The 23,942-nt window shown below is 43.8% G+C and overlaps 1 protein-coding gene across 2 annotated transcripts in view; it reads left to right on the top strand.

Annotated features, from left to right (window-relative positions):
- CDKAL1 (CDKAL1 threonylcarbamoyladenosine tRNA methylthiotransferase) overlaps positions 1 to 23,942 on the top strand; it is a 2,121,425-nt gene that overhangs the window by 680,141 nt on the left and 1,417,342 nt on the right. For both annotated transcript variants that reach the window (XM_085607048.1, XM_085607049.1), the window contains exon 5: positions 10,298 to 10,394. In XM_085607048.1, coding sequence (XP_085463174.1) covers positions 10,298 to 10,394 — 97 coding nt within the window. The remainder of the gene's footprint in view (positions 1 to 10,297; positions 10,395 to 23,942) is intronic.

Below are 23,942 nucleotides of genomic sequence, written 5' to 3'. Positions count from 1 at the left end.
TTTGTCTACAAGGTCCGCCTGCCTTTTTATCCTCATGGAGCTCTAGATAGGACACTAATAAAGAAATGCGAACATAGCGACCAAATGGGTCAGTATGTATGGTATGTATGAATATGGTGAATGGAAGTTTCACAATTGAATGCAAACAAATAGGATGTTAACAGGATCCTTGTGAAGTCCTGAAGAAAGCCAACTAGTCCGGTGAGGCATTGGTGTGATGGCTAAAACATGTTGACCCAGGGTTACAGAGGATACTAATTTCCTTAGTGCATCCCACCTATTGTTAACTCCATCAGGGTGCCCTTTGAAAATAAAATTAACCCTTACGACACCCTAAACTATTTTAAATCTAGGCTCCCACCCAATAACCAAAGAGCTTCCTTGGCTACCAAGGTTACCCCTACCTAGATACACTGGCTATCTGGACGTGAACTCCATGATGAAGCATGCTACTTAGAATTCCAGTTGGGGAGAGCCCTTTTAATACCATGGGGTGATCCCCTTGGGCTGGTATGGAGGGATAGGCTAAGCACGATAGAGGTTTGTTTGTTCCTGTTGTTTTTATTTGGTTAAGTGTTTGGGAAGGTGAGCAAATCGTGTATCACTTCTCAGTCACTCCTTCTTGGACTATAGTAATAGGAGTCTAAGCCACATATATAATACATTTGCCACTTGCTTTCATGTGACTTCGGCATGCCAGTCACACTTTAACCTCACGCACCAATAATTAAAGACAGAACATTGACCTTTGATATGAAATGGGAGAAATAAAGAGATGTCCATTTAGTGGCTGAATTGCACAAAGCAAATGCAGAAATCCTGTGTGCTGTCCATGACCTCCGTATGCCAGGTGGGGACTGCGGTGAGGAGGGCTGTCGTTCTGGTGCAAGAAGAGGGCAGTTGCATTGTGCAATGCTGTGACCTGAAGCAGCCGTTTTCCTGTGTGTGCTGTTACAAACCTGTATGCCAGGAGGGGGGCTGCGGTGAAGTGAGAGGGCTGACACCTTGGAGCAGCGTGCAGCTTTGAAGAAGAAGCAAGCCATTACTCGCAGAGGAAAAGCAATCATTCAACAATCCAAGAGGACCCAAGACCTGCCGCTGGATACAGAGAGGCTTACTACTTAGGCGGAGGAGCGTGTGGACGCCTGCTGCCTCTACTGAATCATCCAGTCTTCTGCTCGCCATCAGGCCACAGGTGCAAAACCGTGCACTCCGACTCTCTACTCCAGCGAAAGTGGGTAAGACTGAATACTGACAATCCCGGGCTTGCTCTGACTGATACGCTACAGTTTGGGGGCAAGCTATTATGGAACTTCTAAGACATGAACTCACTAGCGGGCCCTAGCTGAAATACCACTTCACATAAATAGGGAATAACCTTGATTAGTTTACAGGGAAGTGTAATTCTAGAGATGATCCAAGGAAAGCTAGTGTGCCTGTCTTTAGAAGACTGCGATTATTATTTGCACACAAAATACATGGGTGGATGTGCATGAACGCCAATGCAGCACTCATGTAAAACCTACCTGGGTCACAGTAATACAATGCAGCGTAATGGCCTGCCTTGCATATTTTGTTTCCCAAAGCCACACAAAAACTATCCTAGTAGGCTATTTCCTCTTTGTATGTGTGCTACAGAATGCAGCATACATGCTAAGAGGAAATCATGAGGAGAAATTGATATATTTCTTCTTACTACGCCAGCCTCAGGTAGACTCACCAGTTTGGTGCAAACCTATATTTACAAGTCTTTGTAAATATCGTTTTGCATCAAAATACATATTGGTTGATGCACAGGAGCGCCCTAGCACCACCCATGTAATGCTTACCTGACGTAAGGTAATGCAAGGCAGGGCAATGTGTGGTACTGTATATCCCAAAGTAGATTTTGCGCCAGGGTTGTGCCAGAAAAGTGACTTAACCCTGACGCAAAATCTGGGCCTCAACTTATAATTTTTAGTTTTATGAACTTTGCCACAAAGAAAGTGGCCACAAGAAGAAAATTGACAGTAAATCTGATCTGGTAAATTGGTTGTAAAGACTTTATTTTGAAATATATTATGGGGTAACAGCACCTGCTGCAGAGATGTGTGTCTTCCCAGTAAATCTGAATGAATAATAATTGTGAGATAACTCTGGGGGTTAATGCACTTGCTGGAAAGATCTGTGTTTTGACTCAAAGTAACATAGTGGGTTAATGCAGAGCAGATTATGTAGCATGCAAATGACCGATTTTATTTTATGTAGATAGGTAAGTGGGTTACTGCTTTGAAAACAGAGATCCTTATGTTACTTGCAATTTCATTGTAAACCTTCCAATATAGCACTGTGAGCTACGGAAGATGATATGTGAATTCTACACTTTGTAATCACCCACTGTTTTATGCAACACATCCTGTACAATGATTTACAAATGCATAAAATGTATTGTATATTTAATATGTACGCGTGATGTAGAGAGCTCTGACCCCTTGCTACTAAAATTATGTCAACACCTCCTCAGGGCTAGTAAGTGCTATCTAAATTACATTTATTTTGTGTAACTTCTGGTAAAGACCAACACATCTGACATTCTTATAGTGCATGCATATCTCGTAAACAGAGCCTGAGCAAAGTGAAAAGCTGCCTCTCTTAAGTATGTGTGAAGTGCTAGCTAACAAGGTGTGAGCCTCTGCTGCATATGCTTCTTTGTGTGAGGCTCTTGACTTCTCCCAGCCAGGACACTCGAACAAAAGGAGGCCTTATGACCCCTCAAATTCAGCCTTAGTTATGGATCCAATAGGAGTCTGAAATCATAAAGCCCCATTTCGTCCCGCCTGAACTTTGTTGCTTATTGTAAGCAGGCAACGTGCAGGCACTGCTAAATGTGTCCCGTTGTTTGAAAATTACATGGGACGAGTTCCGCAGCACATTATTCAGAGGGGGCCAACTTTTTGGCAGGGTGGACGGTGTTCACACTGTGAAAATAGTGGGTGGACGGCGTCCACCCGCATGTATGCCCGACTTGTGCCCTGGCTGCACAAAACCCGTAGCCACCAACCGCTAGTTCTAGTCGGTTGCTGACCGCACACATGAGTTTGAAATTTCATGCGTTAGGTTTCTCACACTTTCTGATAGATATATCATCGCAAATCTATTTTCATGTACCCAAACCTTGTACCTGGACAGCATTTTGCCGTGAGGTCAGCCTCCCAAGCTGTGGTGGCATCCCTGTTGCAGGCAATGTTGGTCCCCTCTGAAAATTGCACCATTAATGCGCAGGTGCACCAGTCACAAGACTGATGAGCAGTTGCGCCTGCAGCTCAGTCGCCTGGCCGCACCATCTCGTGCTTGTTTTTTCAGCAATGCCTTATTTCTTGTTCATTGGCATAGTTTCATAGTTCTGCTTTTTACTTAATTAATCATGTACTTTATTTAATATTGTAATCTCCAGTGATGGGGACGATTCTACAAGGAGCAGAACGGGCCCAGTCAATGTGGGACCTGAGAAGAAAAAGGAAGTTTTTAAAAGCTAACACCAACTTCCCCAGTAACTACCACCTTAGTGGCAGTCTTAATTTAAAGTGACACACAATACAAAATCACCACATTGCGGTTCTTCAGTAGACCACACCACATTAAGTGTAAGAGTGATTCATGTTTCCTGGTCTTTTAATATCTTCACAACATTCCACACGGTCAGTTTCCAGATCTTACATATCGTTGCTTACTTTTGCCTGCTTGGACAAGCCTGTCCATTCCTAGTAGTTCTGTAGCGTCCATCAAGCTTCCTTGGTCACCCATGAACTCTTCAACCTGTTGTATTCAGGAACTCTTTTTGCCATGATTGAAATCATGAGCATAGCAGTCGTTGAATACATTATACATAAACAACATACAGCTGTATACAATGCTTAATTTGTATAAAAAACATAACGTGCCAGGGATCTCGTCAGGAGGACGCTTGCACCACTTGTTGCTTCTGCCATAGGTGCCAGTGACAGCACCAACACACCGCTAATCATCACACTCTTAAAAGTGTGAAAGTGCCAGGCCCCCAAAGCTATAAAAACGGCCTGGGGTCAGTATTAATCATTTTAAATTGTATATTGAATTAATAAACAGCTGTTGTCCTTATCTCTAAATTCGACTGACAGTGCCACCATTTGCAGCCTGTAATAAGTTCCAGTGCTGACAATTAAGGGCTGGTTGCGAGCACCGGAAACTTGAGATTCAAATTAAGCACCGGCTTACTGTAACATAGTTGCAGTTCTTGTTCCCTTAACTGCCTTGCAACGGTTGTGGATGTCCGTTTCTTTACTGAAAATACCTTCATGTGTAGACTTAATACATTTGGATAGTGCTATTCATTAGAACCCCTAATTCCACAGGAAAGTTCAGAGTATGGAATCTACTTTGTCAAAGAAGGCACTTATCATTGCATAGGGATAATTCTGTAGCATGTACCAAAATTGAGGAAATTAAACTATTTTGAAAATGTTGATCGTCTCAGAAGGCACAGTGGGACGGACTACTGTTCGGACTTAAATGTCTGCTGTTAGTTTGTCAGTACTGGTTGACTATACCTTTTTTCCAGACAAAAGTGGTGTCTAATGTAACATAAGGCCCCACATATTAGAATTCTTGCGTGACCACCTTCAGTTTACTAGCCCACCCCTCCCAAATATCTCCTTGCCTCTGTAAAATGCCTCTCCAGAACGGGCTGGTTGCACATGCATCACATGGTTTTGATACCTCCAGTGTTATAGATGGTCAACCCTATTCTGTAAAGGACCACTCATATCTATAGGCAGAAGCTCGAGCTAAGGACTTACTTTTCACAGAACAGGCGAAAATCCCAGATAACTCAAAAAGGCTCTCTGATGAAGTCCAAAGGTGGCACTAATTGTGCCCTGAAGGAATTTGGATTGGTGGCTAGTTTCAAGTCATAGACCACTTCTAAGGAGAGTTAGAAACTAACAATATTATGTGTCTCCACCCATTTATCAACATAACAGTAGTGTCATGACTAGAAAGATGAATAGATTGTGCGAGTAGATACAGGACCATGTAGTCTGAAGGATTTGTTATTGCCTAGAAGGTATTGATTGTGTTGGAGAAACAGAAGCTTGTATGACAGTTTTTTTTTCCCAGTTACTAAGTCTAGCTTGTTACTGCTTGTACTCACACTTATTAAATATTTCAGGTTTCCTTATACTTTAGAACGCCCCTACTTATTCCATACTGAGAGTTTTGTCTGCACTGTCACTGTCAATGGTTTAGTGTTTATGGCCTAATAGTTTTTCTTTGGGAGAAATTAGTGCAGGTGGAAAAGGACAGGACAATTTCCTTCTGTGGCTTTAAAGTCTATTTCTTGCACTATTTGATGTTGTTCTTCTGGTGTTTAGTATTGGGTCTAATGCTTAATCTGTTAGCTGTATTCATCTCTCAACAGTATATTTCATTGAAATCTTCAAATTTAGGATGTTTGCTGGGCATGTGGGCTGACCCGGTGTACAGCATCAATCTTCTGAAGCATAAAGTAACCAGGACTGGCTGGTTCCTTATTTTGGAAGTTGCTGACTCGATTGTTTCTTGCAACTTGGGAAATTCTTCTCTGATCTTTACAGAAGGTTTTGAAGACCAACAACTTGGTGGAATGTGGCTGTTAGATAAAATGAGTTGGTATTTATATCCCCAGAGTTTGAAACGGTTGATTGGAATTCTTTTGGGAATACCAAAGTCCTAGTCCTGTCGAATTGAAGAAATCTCACCTGTAAACGAAGTATAAAAGAAGTTCAGAGTTTGTGCAGCTGCATTTGTCACTAGTCTTGAAGCTCAGGCGGAACATCTGACAGATTAACAGCATACCACTTATATTCAAATATTATATGTGGCAGCTGCTCATGACGATGTGCATAAAGCTACTGCTGCATTAGTATTTGATAAAAGCACTGCTGATTAGTAGGGGAAATAGCTGTGGGTTTAGGTGAAGTGATTGAGAAAAAGAGATGGTGTTCCTTATCTTCAACAGATGCTGCCTCCAATCGAAGATCAGTAAACTTGAACAGGAGTAAAAGTGCTAATATTTACAAATGACCATAGTTCGTCACAACAGAGGAAACCATACCTACAATGCACATCAAGATGGTCCTCATAGACCTAAAGATAAAAGCATCTCTTTGGAATCCTACTAAAGTGAAAGTGAAAAAAAGACATAAAGAATACACCGTTCACATGTAGGAGCAACCTGCCCTTCCTTGGACGTAGTACGAAATAAGATGGAGACAGAGGCTTGATGTTGAACATGTGGTTACACGGCGAGTAGAACCATCCTCTGAAATGAGCGGGACATCTGTTATTCCTTGACTTGTGCAGGGATTTGTAGAAATACTCCTTTTTTGGGCTCGCGCCCTAGTGTTGCAGTGCGCAGCACTGCTCGCACAGGCAAGAGCCCTTTTGTAGGGGGTTTTAAAACAGAGCCTGTAATCGCACACGCTCTTGCGTGTGCTTTTCCTTTTGGCTTCTGCGATTGGCCTTTGAGTGCATGTATTTCTCAAAGACGACACGCAATAAGCAAAAGGCGGACGCATTGCTCCGCCCATGGCTTATTGGTGTCAATTACGCGCACCAAAGGCCATGTGGTTTCAATAATCGTGCCCAGACACGGGCGCGATAATTGAAAACACATTTTTGCTGTGGCGCGCGCGCGCACACCACTCGCGGTCCTGTTGTCTTTTCAGTAGCGATCACTTTTGCGATCGCTTTCAGTCCCGCTTGTTTTAGAATCTTGCCGCAATGGCCGCCCAGATCCATTTAATCAATGCAGCAAATCGTATGGCCGTACCTACAGAATTCTAAGTACTTTAAAAGGATTATATCGAAATTGCAAGAAACCCATCTGTACCTGCAGCTTTTGAAATCTACTCATAAACCCTTCGCGGTTCAGCAAGGACGTTGCCTTCCTTGGCGTCCTTTGTGAGTGGCACAGTGCTTCGCATGTCAGAGGTAATTTTCTCTCTGATATTCCTCTGATTATGGCAACTCACTAAGGGACTTGGTGGAGATACGGGAGTGAACTGACAGCAGAGAAGTCCCATCGTTAAAATAAGAAGCGCCTGTAAGTTATGAATAAGGTCAGAAAGCTTCTCTGTCTTCCCTTTCATGTTTTAAAACAGTATTTCTGCTGAAAGTTACAGATACTGTATATCAATGATAAAAAGAGCAAGCATTTGCAATGCATTTGGTCTCGCATTTGCGAGATTTTGTGCTAATAGCATTGGAAATGACAATGCCTTTTATTTATATGTTTAAAAAACATACAATAATAAAGGGCATTATCATTTACAATACCAATAGGTCAAATTTTCGCAAATGCGAGACATTGCAAATGCTTGTTTATTTTAGATTGCTACCCAAAGTCAGCCGGTTTAGTGCTGTTCTCCAGCCTTCTCTGTCCCTCATAATGACCCCTCCCCAACTTCTCCATTCTCTATATTAGTAAATAGGTAATTGTCTGTCAAGCTGTGGATAGGGAAGTCAATAAATTCTCTGATGTAAGATTAAGGACACTATAATATGTTGGCGGTTTTTTCTTATGATCAGTCGTTGAGGTTATTGTATAGTAAAAATGTGGAACACAAAAAAGGTTGAAGCTACTATGCATTACCCTGTACACCACAGATATGTATACATAAAATATAGAACTGCATTTAGACATATATTAACCAATAACATAACTAGCATGCTCTCAGTAGCCCCACTGTTATTTTTCCTTCACATCACATGTCTGCCATTTTATTGGGGGAGATAAGTCCTGTACCCACTCCTGCGCTACCCTTCCTCTGCACCCTTTTGTTAAGCCATCCATATCCATTTCCCTACTCCATAGCTTAAATCAACCCCTATCCTACTCTTACTTCCATCCATTACCCAGTTCTAACCCTTAATTCTTAACATTCCGCGAGACTGGAGAAGACGTGTTACCCCCAGACTGGCACAAGGCAGAGATAGTGGTAATTCCAAAGCCGGGCGGTTAGCCGGTGTTTACTCACCCTATCCTTCCTGTTTCCTTTTTAAACACCGAGGTCAAGATCGTAGCCAAAGCCTTGGTGGATTGACTGCTTGGAGTAATTCCTTCTCTGGTCAGATGGGACAAGTCTGGGTTTATGCCTCGCTGAGTCCAAAGACACAGCATACGGTGGCTGCACAATGCCCTAGTTTTGGCTGGCAGATTGGGGGGGGGGGGGGGGGGGGCAGGGGAGTCCTGCTGTGGTTTTGTTGGCTGATATTGAGAAGGCGTATGTTTCCACTGGGTTGAAGTTACTTATTTGCCCTTCTTCAACACCTTAATTTTGGGCCCAAATTTATCGCCTATAAATGTTTACTTAACTCACACTTGACGGCCAGGGTCCGAGTGGTCCATGGAACAACTGACCCCTTTCCAGTACAAAAGGGGGGGCCAAGGGTGCCCACTGTTGCCTCTCCTTTTTAGGTCTCGTCTGACCCAGCGCATGCGCTGGTCTGGCGAGACTTATTGAGAGGTCTCCAAAAAGTGCTACCAGGCCAGCCTAGAGGTACAGTGCATGTGCGCGGGAGCGCGCGCCGCGCTTTACCGCTATTACTTTCACTTTCGCGGCCGTATGGCCGCTTTGCATAGCCAATAGGTCTCGCTTTTGGGACCTTCTAAGTATTTAGTTATGCAACTGTTGCATAACTAAACACTTATAAGGTCCCAAAGGCGAGACCTATTGGCTATGCCAATGCTTGTTGCCATTGCCACTAGCACCGTTAATGGAATAGATCCTCATTGATACACAAGTGTATGGTTTCGAGTGGAGGGGAAGGTGTCTCTGACAGGGTGGCCTTCTGTGCAGACAGTGTTTTAATCTTCTTGGTGGGCCGCGAAATGACAGGCCCTCGCACACTTCAGATCCTCCGTATCTTTGGCAAGACACCTGGCAACTTAATAAACATGCCGAAATCTTCAGTCTTTCCTGCCAACATGGGTGGGCTAGTAAACTGAAGGCGATCAAGCAAGAATTCTAATATCTGGGGCCTTATGTTACATTAGACACCACTTTGATCTGGAAAAAAGGTATAGTCAACCAGTACTGAGCAAACTAACAGCAGACATTAAAGTCCCGACAGTACTCCCACTGTCCCTTCTGAGATGATCCCCATTTTCAAAATAGTTTCATTGCCTCAATTCTTGTACATGCTACAGAATTATCCCTATGCAAGAATAATTTCCTTCTTTGACAAAGTAGATTCCATACTCTGAACTTTCCTGTGGAATTAGGGGTTCCAATGAATAGCGCTATCCAAAAGTACTAAGTTTACATATGAAGGTGGTTTAGTGGCATCAGACATTCACTCTTATAACGGGGACTCCGATCTGCTGATTGTTAACAAATGATGGTATGACACCCAGTGAGACCATTCATATGAGACTGAAAAATAGGCGGTCTGAGGTATTCCCATACTTCATATGTTTTCTGGCGGTATAGTGGATCAATCACTCCCACTGGCGTCCAAAGTGTTTGTTAAAATCTGGTAAGACACTGAGGTCTATATGATGGAAGTAGCGGCTGACCGAACATATGCCTTTGTGGATGGGCACTATGTGGCAGAATGTGCCAGAGTTAGTAGGTTTATGGAAATGGGACATTATTGGAATCACCACCGTGAGGGACATTCTGGCTACTCAAATCTAATCAGGATTTGCAGACGGAATATTATTTATGCCATAGTCAGTTGTACCATTATTTAAATGTAAGGCATGCAATAACACTGTACATAACAGAGTTAGAAGATCTAGAGTTGAACTCTCTAGATGAAGTGGCACATGTGGGACCTTAAGGTGACATAAATTTATCGCTTCTTGATAAGTAATAAAGACTGCTTTGATTCACTGCGTTTGGCCAGGGAATAGGATATGGGAACCCTGACGGATGAGGAACACATAGAGGGTAGGACATCTCTGTGGGTACTCTGCTATTATGGCAAGGTTCTGCCTCATCCGGTCGAAATATGTGCAAAGGGTTTCCCTCACGAGACACAGATTGTGGAAGATGGGCGTGGTGCCTTCTCCCTCCTGACTCCAGTGGTCGGCACAGGATGGAGACCTCCTGCATACTCGATGGAACTACACTAGACTACAGGTGTACTGGGATAATTTTGTCTTTGACCTCTTCAAAGGCCAGAGTGTTGTTGTCTTATGCAGTGTGGTTTTATCCCCTTTGTTGTTGTTTCAATGCAGGTTGCATTGGTAAAATAATAATACTAATTGCCTTTAATTTTGTTTATTTGTTTCCAGGAAAGCTCAAGAGGCGCACAAAAAGGTTGTTTTGGCAGGATGTGTCCCACAAGCCCAGCCTAGGCAGGACTACCTCAAAGGCTTGAGCATCATTGGGGTAAGAACACTCATCAAATTACTGGCACTCCTTGGGTATCCAAACAGCAGACTGTCAGGGGTGGGGGGAGCAAGAACTGGCTGCTAAGTGTCTGATTTTATGTCCTTTATTTATTCACTTGTTTCAACAGTCTAGATTCTTAATTATGAAAACGTCTTTCAATAGTTTGAAGTGCCATTCTTTATGCTAAAAGTAAGGACATCGATCAGGCAATAATGCACACGTTACGCGCCATTGACTGGACTGGTTCTTTATTTTCCGTGCACCACGTTTGAAGAGATTAGCTGTTCTACTTTTCTGGCATGAGTTGAGAATATGGGCATCTTGGCCTGCAGCCAATGCCGACGTCTCCGTTTTTGAATCCAACCGAGAGGCTTGACAGCTGAATTGTAGTTATTGACAGAGCACCTGGTAATGTTTCAGCTCACCTTCAGCTAAAAATAATAAAAAAGAAAATTTACTGGATGTGGTAAGTATGTCTGAATACATGCCTCAATAAATTGGGTTTGTGTGAGGTTGAGTGAGGGTAACTGATAAAGTAGAGGAACAAAATTACAAAGATTGCAAACCTTTGATGGTGACTAAAAAGAGAGGACCCAACCATAGAGGTGGACCGGAGGACTTGGGTGGGGGGCGATGGGGGGGAAGGGTCTTATTATTTTTAGTTATAAAAGGAACTCCTGTCTCCCTTATGAGACTAAATCATATGATAATCAGTGTGATTAATATGACCTGGACGCGGAGTAGTAAAGATCACCTGTGAGTACTTATAACAGGTTGCTGAATTTGGTATGCGATGGTAAGACTGGAATAATGTGGAAAGTGGTACAAGTTCTTATCAGTGACATAATGCACGCTACACAAATGCAGTACCGTAGTAAGTCTGTTCGCTGTACACCTTCACATGGGTCTCCATGTTTAGTTTCTGTTAGCATCAATTCCTGGTTTGTTTCAATCAGTCTTATAACAGCAGTGCCCTTGACAGACAAATCTCACTTTACCTCTCACTCGTAAGGCATCCCTAATCTCAACTGATTTCTGTTAAGGGAGGCTCATGTCCCAGTGCCTATATGGAGACAACCCCTGTGCCTGTATGTGCTACTTTTGCCAGGTCAGGTGACCAAGGACATTCATATCAATAGTGATCCGATTGTGTGAAAAATATAAATGTATGGGAAGCACCTCACATAAGCAACCACTATGAGCTTATTGGCTGTTATTCACCAGTTTGCTCGCTTTCGCGTCATTGGCAGCTTTCCAGAGGAACCAACATGTGGACTAAATTAAAACTTTTGCTTTGCTTGTGTGTATCTTTTTTTAAATGTGCCACGCATCATAGTCTCCCTAGGTCCTCATAAAGGAAGAAAGGTTGACTTCCTCACAAAAAAACTAAAAATGAGTTATGTGTGGCATCTAGCATGGGTCTTTATTTCATGCCCACACTCCTAATTAAAAAACAAATCCCATGTTTAGACCATTTTAATGTGAACAGCCGACATGTTTCATTGCCACCCCTCAACTTACTGGCAATTTCATCAGGACATGAGGACCGGATCATCCACTCATGCACCGAATCTGTGTTTAAAAAGAAGAAAAAAGGTGGACAGACAACAGAGAGTGAGCTATGTGCAAATCAAATCCCACAGGGAGATAAAAACATTATCCTGCCCATACCACGTTTGCTCTATAATGCAGCAATGTAATATTTACCATATGGACACCAGACGAACGTCTACCAGTAGGCCATAGGAAGGGAGTGTCAGTAAACAAAGTTGTGGTTACCTGGAATGGGAACAATATATGTTTCAGAGGATCCATCCTGTGTTAGCAATCATTACATCAAGTCTCAGTGGTACATCAATGGTAAATCAGTACCTTTTTGCAAATGTTAGAGTGTGAACCCTGTTCTTGCAGCCATATATTCCAATCTACTAGGCTTCCAGAAGTGTAATCAAAAGGTGACTAGTCACTCTAGCCCGTTTAGACCCTCTAATGTGCAGGCTATATATCAGGAACCTCCTACTGTGTACTGGCCCCTTGCAGGATGAAATATATGTAAAATACTGCAATGGCCCATGAGCCACCATGTCCGCACTACAGCCGTTTACCAATCAGCATGTCCCCATCAGGCCCCACACAGCACTATCGATCAGTCAGTCACCCCCATGTGGGGTATTGTATAAATAAAATCTCACAATGGCCCGTGAACCAACATCCTATAGCCGTTTACATTGCAACTCAGCCTTACCCCATCAGGCTCCACATACCACTAAAGCTCTTGTAAGCCATCCCCTGACCCGCCGCTCATCGTCCATATCTCAGATGCATCGCGTAACTGCATTAGGAGATACATATTGCCACTGATGGTGTAATCACATTGGGAAGGGGAAGCATAACGCTAAAAACTCACTGCCGGTGTCGGCAACCAGGCTTTCATCTCACCCTGTCCTTGTACTTGCGGCTGCTCAATTTCAAAGCCAAGGGCACATGTCCCCCCTGGGCATCTGAATGCTAGAGCATTGCGTGTCAAAAGGCGCCATACTGGATGGAGGAACGGGGCTCGATCCAGCTCCCTTCCATTGTTTTCTGAAGTAATATGTGCTTTCCACACTGCTATGTATTTAAAGCCGTACATGCGGCTCACCACAATTGCTTTCAAAAAGCACCATATTGAATGGAGGCGCAGGACTCGATCCAGCTCTCTTCCATTGTTTTATGAAGTAGTGTGCGCTTTCAACATTGCTATGTATTTGAAGACGAAGCACGGCTCACCACCATTGCTTTTTAGGCCTGTTCCAACTGGCAACAGATAGGGTGCCCCGTGTGTCGTCATCATCAATCATCCACCTCAAATGTCATGCCGTATTTTTGTCAATTCCAGTGTATTCCAGACAGATTACATCTATATCCTGCATAGATCTCCACCCAACCTGCGTGGGTCATTACTGATACCACATGTGCCACCACAAGAGGAAAGAAGGATGATAATAAAGATGGGGAAAATGGCAGTGCTCCGCCTATATAAACTAAGGGGCATCTCCCATTGCCATAGGTTTTTATTGGCATCAATACCCCTACCATACATCAGAACTTCAAACCACAGGACTTATCTCTTTGCCCTGGGTGTTTGTGACATCTTTGCCTGTATCCTACCATGAAGCGCATAAAGGCCTAGACCCTTCTACAAAGTGTGGTTAACCTCGGAGTTTGTGCCATTCAGCTGAATCATTCTGGCCCCTCTTATCCGTCTGCTCAGAGAAAATCCAGCGAGCCTCCTTTTTGAATAGTAACTCTTCTGCTCCCGCACTTCTCTGATCCTTTTTTTCATGGATCCTCCACTTAAAGTCCAGAGGGCCATGCCACTGTTCCTGAAAGGGCTTCACCAAATGGATCATGAGTTTCCCAGCCCGATGGGTACTGATGTGTTCTTGTATTCTGATACCTTGCGAGTAGTGAGACCAATGTACAGCAAGACACAACTGCCCGTCAACAGGAAAATCCTGCTGTTTTATTTATGTCTAAAACAGCAGCATTTACCTGTTGACAAACCCTGATGAAGTCCTGTTGGTTTGACGAAACACGTTGACTGGGCTGAGAATTCTTGTTTGAAAAATAAAATTCAATACAATGTACATTGGCTCCTGTGAATTCAATGGACTGGATGGACATATATTTGGACACTTATTGGACTCTTTTAATTATTTGTAATTATGAACTTCAGGGTATCTTTATGACTCTTTTGAACACTTTTGCACATTAAAGGCAGACAAGCAGTTTGGAAGCTGAGGTGCATACATGCACATCGCCTCGCACGCTAAAGCTGTGTTACCCACTCACCCATTGTTGTCCACTGAGGATAACTGATATGATTGTGAATAAAGGTTTGCACCGTTCTTCTGGGATAATGCTTTAAGCCACCAGCTTGTGTACACGTCCAGTTGTGATTTATTTTCAGTTAGGTGAATCAGAGATAATTTCTACTGTTGTGTGCACTTCTTCAGCGCTTGCCAAGTTCCTCTAATAAAAGTGTGCAATTTATCACGCGGAAGTAAAACTTCGTTTGTCAGAAAGACCTATTAGATCAGAGAATTTGTTCTACTGGCGACAGGCTGCTTTTGGTGACCACTTTACATCGAGTTGTAGGAGTCGACTCTAATCAATAGCAAAACAAAGGTTTTGAGATTAACTTTGGTAGAGAATATTTTTATTAACAGTTTGGATATTTTAGAAGCATTAAACAATTTACAAACGAGTTTAGTAATTTAAAGGTTCGATTCTGAAATGTAATTAGATATACTTGTATCAGACCAATATTTCAGGCAATTTTAATAATATAAACCACAAGAATAAATTGTCGTGCATAGTGGTACATAACAACTGCCTATGAACTAGTGGGGAAGCAACAGCTATTGGTATGGCTAGGAGGACAAAAACTGATTAAATATATGTGGCGTGTGGGAAAATAAGATCCGATTGGAGGGTGGAGAGAGCAATTGAAATTGGCAAATGTTGCGTGAAGTGTTTGCAGCTCTTGTAGCGGGGGGGGAGTGACCAAGGGCTGAAACAGGGATTGAGGCAAGGGGAATCAGAAGGAAAGTGAAGAACGAGTAATGGGACAGAAAGCTCCCATTTGGGCTTGGGGCAGAGTTGTCTGAAGGGAGCCTTGAAGGCATTGTAGTGGGGTTGACATTGTGGTAGCTTCATGGAGGTAAGTGGTCATCTCTGGGGACATTTTCTAAAGCATTTCAAATATCATCCCAAGAGCTGCCAATAGGGTGTTTACGCAGGACCCTTGATTCTTCCCCATGAATGCTTAACTTTCATCCTTGTTTTGAGACTCCCTTATGACATTAAAGGTACCCTCTAAGACTAGCACCAGGGTGTGTCTAATGTCTGAGTCAGTTAAACACCGATTGTTTGTCTTACATATTATCCAGGCCTTAGAAAGGCACTAAATTTACATTTCGTCATGGCCCGTAAAGACGAGCTCATAGAGGACAGCACTTTTTTGCTGTTGATCATCGAGTGGGCCTTGACTTGGTGCACTAGATTTACATTTCGCCATAGCTCGTAAAGACGAGCTGCTAGAGGACAGCACCCTTTTGCTGTTGTACATCTAGTGGGCCTTGACTTGGTGCACTGGCCTATCCTCCAAAGGATTCAGTTCTGGTTTTGCTTCCTTAAGTTTGTTGAAACACTATACACTGATCCATGGGTCCAGGTCAGAGTTAATGGCAATAGAGATGGGTACACGTCAGGGTTGTTCACTCTCACCCCTGCTGTTTGCCCTCGTGATAGAACCTCTCATAGTACTAATCAGAATAGATGCTTGAGTGTAGGGGTTCAGGTGACAGGGTTGCCCTGAAGACTCTGTTTCTCTATTTCTTGTATATTCAGCAGCCTAGCAGGACAATCAACCACCTTATGAAGTTCGTACAAATATACAGAGAGGGTTTACAGCATATTGGCGTACATCTACTGTGGTACCAGTAAAAGGGGATCTGCTTGCGGTTATTGACAGCACTGGACTTCAAGTGGCTGATGATCTCTTTTATAACATAGTTATGACAATATCCATGTCCGAACAGGGGTACTGGGACGTAAACATAGCACCATTCGTGGCCAGACTCAAAAATTAAATTTTCATAGTCCGCTCTTTCCCTCATCATAGCTGAATGTGGTGCACTCTTTAAAATGTTCACTCTTCCCCGTTTTATGTTCTGCAAAATTAAAACTTTGCACTACCATCTACATTCTATATGGACTAACAATCTTTGGGCAATAATTAATTACGAGTGGGTACGCCACATTGCATTTCCTTCACGAAATGCGGCTTATTACCATACAATGCTGGGGTAGGTTGGGCTGACATTAAAGCATGCTATTGGGCCTTCCCGTCAATGACTGGCTACACGGGGTTAAAGAAGTCCAACCAACCAGCAGGTTGGCAATAGACTTAATTAAGGCCCACTATATACTGAAACTACTTTGCTTCAAAGCTCTGCCCCATACCCTGTAACTAGACGTCCCAATCTATGATGGCTGGCCTATCAAATGGCACACTGTACAGCCAACAGCGAGCCCACTCTAGCAGGGCACATGGTTAGCACAGACAGCATATATTACTGGATTTATACAGTGGGACCTAATTGGTGTCTGGAACCTCAGAAACATTTGGAAGGGCAACCACATCAAGTCATTCAATGAATTGGCAGCAGAGTTTCAGTTACACAAATTGCAATTCTACTGCTATCTACAACCATGGCATGCCCTTGAGACATAACATGATAAGCTCACAGTACTCCCCGAATATAACCCATAGAAGACAAACTAATAATTTCACTGATTGGTAAGGGTGGCATCACGATTATACAAAGCCATCTTGATAAGTGCATTGTGATAACACAGTTGAGGCATACTTCGAAGTCCGACCTTGAAGCACTTGGCGATGACGACTGGACGGAAGCCAAAATGGCTCCTGGATTGCTCGCTATAACCACATGTTTTCGCCTCATCCAATTTAAATGTTTACATATTTACTACTACTATCCTTTGGATATGGGAAGAGCAAGGTCCCCCACTTGTAGGTCGAGCCTAGCACAGCGCCCATGCACTGCTCTAGGAAAATGACCTCTTGGAATTGCTCCGGGCTTTCCACACGCTCGTGCGTGTGTTTTTTTTTTCCATTGGTCCTTGCGTGTGTCTTTCTAAAAAAGACATCATGCAATTGGTCAAGGGCGTCTGCATATCTCCGCCCATGGTCTATTCTTGCGGTTACGAGCAGGGGCGCGCTGTGTGCTATCTGTTCGGTATTGGATTTCAAAGGCTTCGCGTTGCGTCCACTTTGTGGCCACGGCTGGGCACTGTTTTCTGTAAACAACGCTTTTTTTCTTCTTGTCGGTGGCTTTGTTTATCTGCTGACAGGAGAGCTGCTGGTTTCCGGCAAGCTATTACTGAGATTCATAAACACCCGGCTCAAGATTTATCCAGTATGGGAAGATAAACAGTTCACCTGCAGCCTCGTTCTTCATGCAAAAAGTGTCCTGGAGTACCAACCTCTGGTTTCTTTCAAGCATGGGAATTTAGTTAGCTCTTGCATGGAAAAATGCTTTCGAGCCTTTGTGCCAAACTATATGAACATCGGAGCTAAATTCTTGGCGTACGTAGCACCAGGCCCCGTTCACCGATTATCAGAAGAAAACTATGTACCTTTTGATCGGACCCCTCTAATTGGACTGAACATACATTAGGGGGGGAGGTGCATGTTTTAAGTCAGCGTACCCCTCCAACCTACAATGCAATTGCCATTTTGGGGGAATGAGGGAGACTCTCTCCTTTTCCATTAGTGGGGTCAGTCTACTCCCCCATTTTACAGCTCGGCGCCCCATCCCTTGCATTTCAGGATTAGCTTTGCACCCCTTGGTTTTGGACATCAACTCAGAGCCCTCTCTCCTATTTACTTTTCCCCTTCCCTTACCCGCAGCCTCGCAACCCTGGAGAGCAATTTTCGGCATCAGTGCTGGGCCCAGGCCGGGCAGTGGTGACTGGCTCCGGTCCGATGGGACTGAAGAAGGGGGTGTTTCTGCTGGGTCCCCGCTCCCGCCTCTCAGAACAATAGAGCCCGAGTAAAACCGTCTATAGCCGCCACCGAACATCTAGTACTGCGCAGGCGCGAATCAGCTGCTCCATAGTCTGTGAAGATGACACCTCCCAAAGTAGCAAGGTGAATGCTGCCTACCGTTACCACGGAAACGAAGACACAGCGGTAGCCCCACCTCCCATCACAGCATGCACGGTGTACCTGGAAACAGAAGAGATGTTTCTGGTAAGTCATCAAAACGTATCACCCAATAAGAGTGAACGGCCACTTCGGTTCTAATGGCCACCCAAGCATTTCTAAGGTGTACGTGGCTCCTTGCTAATATAAGTGTGGTGGTACCTTCCAAAGTTACTGAGCGCCCCCAATACAAAATGGTCTTTTGCTAAGACTGCACCTCTATATATATGTCCTCACAGTGTTACCTTACCCATCTGCATAATTCGACGATTAACCGACCACGTTCTCAATTGCAAATAGGTCTATCCTATCAAATATGACCGTTTTGCCTCGAAGTGCGTACCCTGATTCAGGAATTATCTCCATTGTAAGATTACAGGATATTGCCCCTATGTGACATGGATTCAGAAGGCTCTATCCAGCACTTCGAGCAACCAGTTGCCTTCACGTGAGCCTCTTCAGTTCAGGTCATTCCCTAGACGCTATAGGAATCTTTTTAATCCACCCAACTGCTCCTCATCCAATTTGAATGAATTAATTGAAAAGATTGGCTGCTTCTGCCTCAGGAAGCATGAGCTGGTTTGCTACATGGCTTAAAGTAAAAAAATAAAAAATAAAGCATTGGCATAGCCAATAGGTCTCGCCTTTGGGACCTTATGACTGTTTAGTTATGCAGCACAATATCCTTGGTGCAACAACATCAACTGTTGCATGGCTAAACACTTATAAGGTCCCAAAGGTGAGCCCTATTGGCTATGCCAATGCTTGTTCATACTGTATTGGCATGTCCTACAAATTGCAATCCAGATATACAGGCTTGCTATAAACAGAACCCTAAGATGTGTAGTAGCAGGCACCTTGAGCATGAGCCTAAAATACTTCTAGTGTTCAGGCTGCTTTTCCTCTGAACCTCCTGGCTTGGTTGACAATGACGTCATATACCGGTGGAAGTGATTCACACAGGGGGTACCTATATTGTTTTTTGATAGCCAGGAAGCAGAGAATCCATGGATTTGATGTTTTCTTTGATGTGGAGGGTGCTGGGTGCATGTTTTGCAGGAGATTTAGGGGCACATGCATCAGAGGTCGGAATTGTGATTCCCTAATGGCGATTATTAAGGAATCGCTATTAAGGAGTGGCTATTACCTATGCATGTAGGTTTCGCAAAACAAAATGCGATTCCTACATATTCCTTATTGGCGAATTGCAAATTGCGATTTGCTATTAAGGAATGCCTTCCCATTCATTCCTATGGGCCTAGAGGCCCATAGGAATGAATGGGAAGGCATTCGCAATTTGCAAGTATCAAATAGGTACTCTCAAATTGCGAATGCAATTTCAAGGGTGATCGGGGGCCAAAAGGCCACCCTGATGCACCCCAAAACTGGTAAGTTTGCACATTTGGCGCACACACATGCCCTTATGCGCCACATGGCACTTAGAAAAAATGCAAGAACGTGCATTTTTCTAAGGATTTGCAAATGACCACCAACTTGAAGTTGGTGGTAATTTGAAATTCCTTAAAACAGGGTCGCAATTTTTACATGCTTCCTGCATTGTATTTGGGGAATCGCAAATTGCGATTCCCTAAATGCATTTGCAAGATAGGTAATCGCAAAAATTGCAATTCCCTATTTTGCAAATTGCTTTGGGCTTGAAGCATCCCAAATGTCTCAATACCGGTTGCACACTGGCCGATTCTGCGAATCGGCCCGTTTGCGACCAGTATTTTGCTTGATGCATGTGCCCCATTGTGCTTAATCAGATAACATTCGTGATTCTGAGCAAATCTCTAATTCTACCTGTGCCTTAAAACGAGATGAATATAATGTCGTTTTTTAATATACAAATGTGTAAAAACCCTGTTTCATCTCAAATAGCCTCCTGGCCTCCTTGGTGTACAGCTCTCTGTTAATCCCCAGCGAGGTTGGCGCCTCGCAAATACCAACACACACTACACGCAAAAACAAATCAATCATCGATCCCCTTATGACTCAACAGGGAGAGCGCTACAGCATTTGCATTTTTCTGTTTTTTTCCTTTTTAACAGATGTGTGCTTGTAAATTTAGCTTGTGGGTGTGGTGACAGAGCATCTGCTCAGCGATTAATAATTCACCAAATTAAAATCCACTGCCGTTGGTGCCCCCAAGTATCCTTGCAGTTTTTTCTTGTACAGTTTTCCGTCTACAAAATTCATTTTGCGAACCTGACATTACCAACTAGGAGTTGATATTGAAGAGATCTATACATCTGCTGACATTTTCTCTTTGCACAGCATGCATTTCAATATGCATTGCTATTGATCATGTACCGTGTGTTCCTTTTTCATTGACGTTAGGAGCAGTTACCCCATGATTGATTTAGGCATGATTGTTTTTGATTCACCCAGCTGTTTGCTATCAGATTTACATTTAAGGGGGTGCATAGTATCAGTTTTGAAAAAAAAGATTTTCAGACAATGTTATACCTTTGAAAAAAGTGCATTTCTTCCAATAATTACTTGAATCTAAATGCATATTATTCAGCTGGAATAATGTGTTCGGTTGATTAATACAAGATCACAGAATTCACATTTGAGACGTTATTGCCCAAGACTTTTCTTTCTTAAGTTGTAATCACGAAAAATTGTGAATTGTCTTGGCACAATTTGAAGTTTGTGTGGAATTGCGGTGACATTCAGCCTTCCGGGCACCACTGCAGAGAATGCATGGACAAGTTTTTTTTTAGAGAATATTAATATTAATCTAAAAGTGCAGAGATATTTAGAAATGCAATGCATACTTGAATATAAGATGAGGCAATATTCCCATTGATTCTTAGCGCTTAAGGGCGTGTTTTTCTTCGCCTTCTTTTAAATTATGTGGTAGTTAGGATGTTGAAGTGGAATTTTTGCCATCTCCGAATTCGGGTGATACGTTTATACATTTGGAAACTTTTTTTTGGTTAACATAGTTTGTTTTTTAATTTCATCAAGTTTACAAAAAACATGTACCAAATATGACCTCTAGCGTTGTGCACTAAGTTATCTGATAGAGACATCTAGCTGCAGATTCCTTACCTTTGAATTATCCCCAAGTGCCAGACTGGAATCAAACGTTTTCCGGCAGTACCCCTGCGCATTGGCAAAGGGCGTCAAGCGACGCCGTAGCACCGTCGATCACCAGACGTGATGTTGATGTAGTCCATATAAGCCCCTCAGCCGATGCGCTGATGTCAGTATCTTCTTTTCCGCGCTTACAACACAGATTCGATAAGCGGTTCCTCAGGCCATTTTTTAGCCTACCTCAGCGGTTTTGTTGAACGGAACAGTGTGCCATTAAAAAGCTTCTCATGTCCCCTGGGTTCAAGCCTTGTGGGTCCTGTCGATGGCAAATGTCTGCCATTGTCCCCCTGCTTGTATGTAGTACCTGGGGGAGCACCATGACTCCGAGGAGTGTGACTCCTGTCGCCAACTTCACCTGAAGGCTCTGAGGGAACGTCAAATGAAGCTTCTAGCGGCACAGATGTCGCAGTCCTCCAAGACTTCCCGTCGACCTCAGCCCCCTTCGCGCTCTATCAACTGCCCGTGGCCCCTATCCATAAACCGTTCTTGTGGACATTACTCTCCATCCACGTCCCGTGGTAAATCATGATGCAGGTGGTCAAAGTCGTGGCACCCCCGACTTGGCTACATAAAGCCTGTTCCTGATCTCCGGTTCAAGAGTCGGTGCACGAGTCTATCCCGCGCCTCCCTACCTACCCTGGAGCCGGGGTGACTCTGAACCAGATGAGAGAATATTTCATTTTTCTTCATACTACCATTAGGTCTTCACCTTCCCATGGAGCACCCACGGGCCCCTAGGAGGTGCACGAAGCCGTGACTATGTCCACGCTGGTGGGTGTGCCCTTGGCTTAAGTTCGACCTTTGGATTCCAAATCCGTTTCGATGCCGGTGAACAACTCTTTGGGGTTAACACCTTTGGCGAGTGGGTCTGGTCAACTGACGATGGCGCCCCACCACTTCCTCTCTCCGATGCCAAGACGTTGACTCTTTGGTGTCGGATGCAACGCTGGTGAAACCGCCGTCTCAGACACCTTTCCTCAGCTCTCTATAGCCACCCCTCCTGTTTTCCCTTCTGGGGAACACGATTATGGAGGTGATGGAGAGGATTTGGGGTTTCACCACACCATCTCTGACACGGCCCAACCTCTTATTTGGAATAGCTGGATGATTGAGTTGGGTGAAGGTAGTGGCTTGGAGTCTTCTGCAGCCTCAGGTCTCCTGTCCCCTCCTGGTCTGGCTACGGAGGCGAGCTCCTCTCTAGCTGATATGCTCAGACAGGATTCTGTTGTTTTGGATAGGACTTGGCGTTCTCCATCAAGTAAAAACAGGGGGTAGTGTTGTTGCTTTCTTATACTGAGGCTCTATTTGACATTTTGGTGGGTGCTTGGGCTAAACCAGATACAGGGACACCTCTATTTCTCATAGACACCGCCCGGTCCCTGGAGATCTGGCATGTCTCCTCAGTCACCCTACTCATCATAGTTTTATAGTACAGGGTGCTTTGGCAGCCCAAAATATCAACTCTTTTCCTACTGTCTCTTCAGACAGAGAGGCTAGAAGACTAGATACTTGTGGAAGGCATATTTCCTCCTCCACCAGTTGCGCACTGCGATCCTTTGATACTTCTTGCGTCTTTGGATGCTTCTCACATACATTGTGGGACTCTATGGCACTCCTACTGTCCTCCCTTCCGGATGAGACCCAGGGTTATCTTATTCCTTTAATACGTGGTGGGCAACAAGCAGCTAAACTAATCATTGACTCTGTAGGTCGGGCTTTGGCCCCTTCAGAGGTGCTACATCGGCGTGCCTAGTTGCGCAGCTCTGGGGTTTCAGAGCTTGTTCAAAACACCATGATTGACATGCCCTTTGATGGGCCGACTCAGTATTACAGAGGTTTCGTGAAAGTCTGGGCAGAGAGGCTTCTTAGTGCTGTTTGCTCTGTGTCCCTGCCCAAAGGACTTGCTTCCTTAGCTCCTCATAGACTTGTCAGTACAGGGGATGGTCTTATTTTCGTTTCAGTCATTAGCAGGCTTCTAGCTTCCGTTCCTACATGGGACATGCTTATGTATTTAACCTTTCTGAGTTAGTTATATTACTTCTTGTAAATTTTGTGTTTTATTGTAGCATTCCACCTTTTGGTGGCACCTGATGAGGGTCCCTGCCTTCAGCAGGTCTTATTCTTTAAGCACGATTGCAGTTTCCGTTCTCTAATCAATTGCGTTTTATAGCCCAGAGTGGGTTTCAATCCCTATTAATAGGGGTTTCTCCTTTGCAGACGTTATGAAAGTTATGATTTTTTGTGATATTTGTTTTGCTTGTGCAGATGCACTATTGCCTTGTTCCTTATGGAATATCTTCTGTATGCCTCATAGCCGTTTCTGGGTACGGTTATGATGTTTTAGTATCCCTTATGAGGATTCTTTTATATGGTAAACCTTGAAATACAGTGCACCTTGCTTTCAGCCTTGCATATACGCCCTTGTTTGGGTGTATCTCTCATCCAGCTCCATTAGCTTCACGAAGCACTCCATCCATTTCTTAAAGCGTTACTTAGTACTTTTTGACACGCTGTTGTTCTTGCAGCGTTTTAGACATGTGGCATAGTTCTCTTCCTGCAGTTCTGCTGCCTCTTTTAGTGTGTTCTTCCACTGCTTCTCCAGACTACTGTAAATATACCGGGAGGTATGGATATTTTACTGCTCCTTTCTAGAGTTGTGCTTGTTC

Source organism: Triturus cristatus, chromosome 5_2 (genome assembly GCF_964204655.1).
Source record: "Triturus cristatus chromosome 5_2, aTriCri1.1, whole genome shotgun sequence".
Lineage (NCBI taxonomy): Eukaryota > Metazoa > Chordata > Amphibia > Caudata > Salamandridae > Triturus > Triturus cristatus.
The sequence above is the reverse complement of the archived record's forward strand: the minus strand, read 5'-3'. Positions and strand labels throughout refer to the sequence as shown.